Below are 2500 nucleotides of genomic sequence, written 5' to 3' on the forward strand. Positions count from 1 at the left end.
TAAATTGACTCAAATTGAAGAATGCTTTCATAGTTATTTATCACTGTGTATCCTTCACCAACTCAATCAATTATTTACACAAACAATAAATATGATAATACCTCAAAGAACACTATTTCGTCGTTACTCGCATTTTTCTTCAAAACGTTGTTTAGATCCGGGATTCGAAAGGAACCGGTTCGATTGTCTCCCAGCATCAATCTGCGAAGTAAATTTCTCCTTACAGACACCACTTCAATGCTCATATATGTAGAATAAAATGTTTTGTTGCCTGGGGAAGATTTCAATGAATTTCTGATTTCTCTTATCATTCGATCTTTCAGCAAGAGAAGTTCCCTTGTCATAGTGATGCCCTAAGTGAACAAAAAATAAAATAATAATGATTAGACGTCCCACTAAAATAATACAAACATTCACTTTTCTCCTAACAGCAAATTTTTTACAGCAATGCAGGTTCACTTGTCACATCAGGCACGATTCTAGGTTGTTTGTTGAGTAAATACTATTTATCAGTTTTTAATTTGGGTAGAAAGTCAGAGGGAAAGGTTTCCGACAACGTGCCTGAAAAGGCATAAGGCCAGCTCGTAGACTTTCCAAAGGTCGACCTCACGAGCTTCAAAGCAGGAAAGCCGAGCGAGTGAAGTGAAGCAAGCCGAGCCGACAATTCACGATGGTTCCAGAGAGCCATATAAAACAACACGAAGGATTTAGCCGAAAGCCCAAATAATGTAAACGCTTTGTTTATAGTGGAAGTGCACTTAGCTATCAAGCTAGTTTACAGGTACCCCACTTTTTAAGAATCTGAAAGAAACAATTCAACCTGACAGAAACATGATTAAGAGCTCCAACTAGAAGGAGGCAACCAGTTGGCTATTTACAAAGCATAGTAGAGTTAAATCCGGGACAACCGGAAACAAATCCAAACCAGAAGTTAGAATGGGATTTGAACCCAGGGTAACCGCATGCAAACCCCAACGCTCTAACCACTGGTCCTACCCTCCTCCAGGCTCTCTCTTTCCCCTCCCACCGCAAAGAGAGAACCTGCTCGCAGGCTAAGTTCAGGTCAAGTCGATGAACCCAAAAGAAGGATATCGGAATATTTGTCTGTAATAAAACGTAAAAATGTCCTTGATTTGCCTTGAAAGAACTTTTACTCCAGCACTTCATTGCCTTTAAAAAAAACAAAAAACAAAAACAAAAACACCCGGTGAACTAAAGGGGTAGACCATGGACGCGATCCACGTACCGTGGACTTCAGGAGAGGGCCATGGATCGGAGATCCACAGAATCTTCATGTCGGTTAAAAACTGTGATTTTTTTCTCAGGATATTTCCTCTGTTTATAGAAAAAAAGCTAGCTGTGGAAATTATTTTCATGCAAAAGTAATCGACACGTAACGAGTAGATACTATTTCGTTAAACGCATAAGGAAATCGTTTTTTATTTTGCTTCGAGGTCCAAAGAGATGCTCTAAATGCTCTATGATGGCTTGTGGTTCGTCATTAGGAAAAAATATATGACACCACTATGAAGTTATTTAAAGCTCTACCAACTGAGCTATGAATCCACAAAGTTAGGAGCTGGACAATTTAGGGGCCTAAAAGGACTCCCCTACTTCGTGAAAGAGAACATAACTATTTACCACCAAGAGTCAATACAGAGCGCTACAAACATGCCTTTGTAAATCGTTGCTTATTCTCTGCATGACATTAAAAATATATTATCTCTATTGAACATTTAAATTATTTTTATTTTTAAAGTTTTCACGTTTGTTGGAATGTTTTATTTAATAAAGACCATTATTATTATTATTATTATTATTATTATTATTATTATTATTATTATTATTATTATCATTACTACTACTACTACTAATTGATCCGTTTCCTTCCTGACCCAAGTAAATAAATTGAAATTCTCAGAAGGTTAAAAATACCTTTTCTTGAGTCGCCGAGTTCTGATTCTGAACATCAGCATCCCGCGAAGTTATCCTTAATATTTTACCAACACCAAGAAGAAGGTTCTCCACTGTGTACGGCAACATAGAATTCGTTCCAATTTTTCCGATACTATTGTTCAAATAGTTCACGAGATTTCTGAGAATGTCATAAGACTGAAATACAAGAAGATCAGTTAATTACTATGTCCTTTCATGACGCTCCCCTTATGGGAAAAGCTAATAGTCGTACCTCTCGTTTTGCAATTCGGTGATCATTAAGCTAAGTTAATTTTAATTTATGTACACTAACGAGAGTTGTCATCGCGTTAAGTGGGTGGCTCTTTAACTACCAAACCGTTGCTATAGACCTCTTCAAATAGTCATTTCTCGATTCCCTTAAACTCTACAGTTATCCTTTTTTTGCCAAGTGTGCTTTATTTAACATTTCTTTGTCTGGTTCGACTCACAAACCTATTTGATAAATCACGTGACCAAAACATAAAATGTCTAAAAACTCGAGTTAACTGTGTTTATCACAATTTTTTAACGCAAGAGTTTGAAA

General features: G+C 36.8%; 1 protein-coding gene and 1 long non-coding RNA gene across 2 annotated transcripts in view; both read right to left on the bottom strand.

The window, feature by feature from the left end:
- The window catches only part of LOC138002767 (polycystin-1-like protein 2), a 13690-nt gene extending 13343 nt beyond the window's left edge, over positions 1-347 (bottom strand). Inside the window, exon 1 of the mRNA XM_068848748.1 lies at positions 102-347. Within this exon, the coding sequence (XP_068704849.1) occupies positions 102-344 (243 nt within the window). The 5' untranslated portion in view covers positions 345-347. The remainder of the gene's footprint in view (positions 1-101) is intronic.
- A 1588-nt stretch (positions 348-1935) lies between these two features.
- LOC138003188 (uncharacterized) overlaps positions 1936-2500 on the bottom strand; it is a 5873-nt gene continuing 5308 nt past the window's right edge. The window contains exon 3 of the long non-coding RNA XR_011123440.1: positions 1936-2112. This is a non-coding gene — a long non-coding RNA (uncharacterized lncRNA). The remainder of the gene's footprint in view (positions 2113-2500) is intronic.

This window comes from Montipora foliosa, chromosome 5, assembly GCF_036669935.1.
Source record: "Montipora foliosa isolate CH-2021 chromosome 5, ASM3666993v2, whole genome shotgun sequence".
Lineage (NCBI taxonomy): Eukaryota > Metazoa > Cnidaria > Anthozoa > Scleractinia > Acroporidae > Montipora > Montipora foliosa.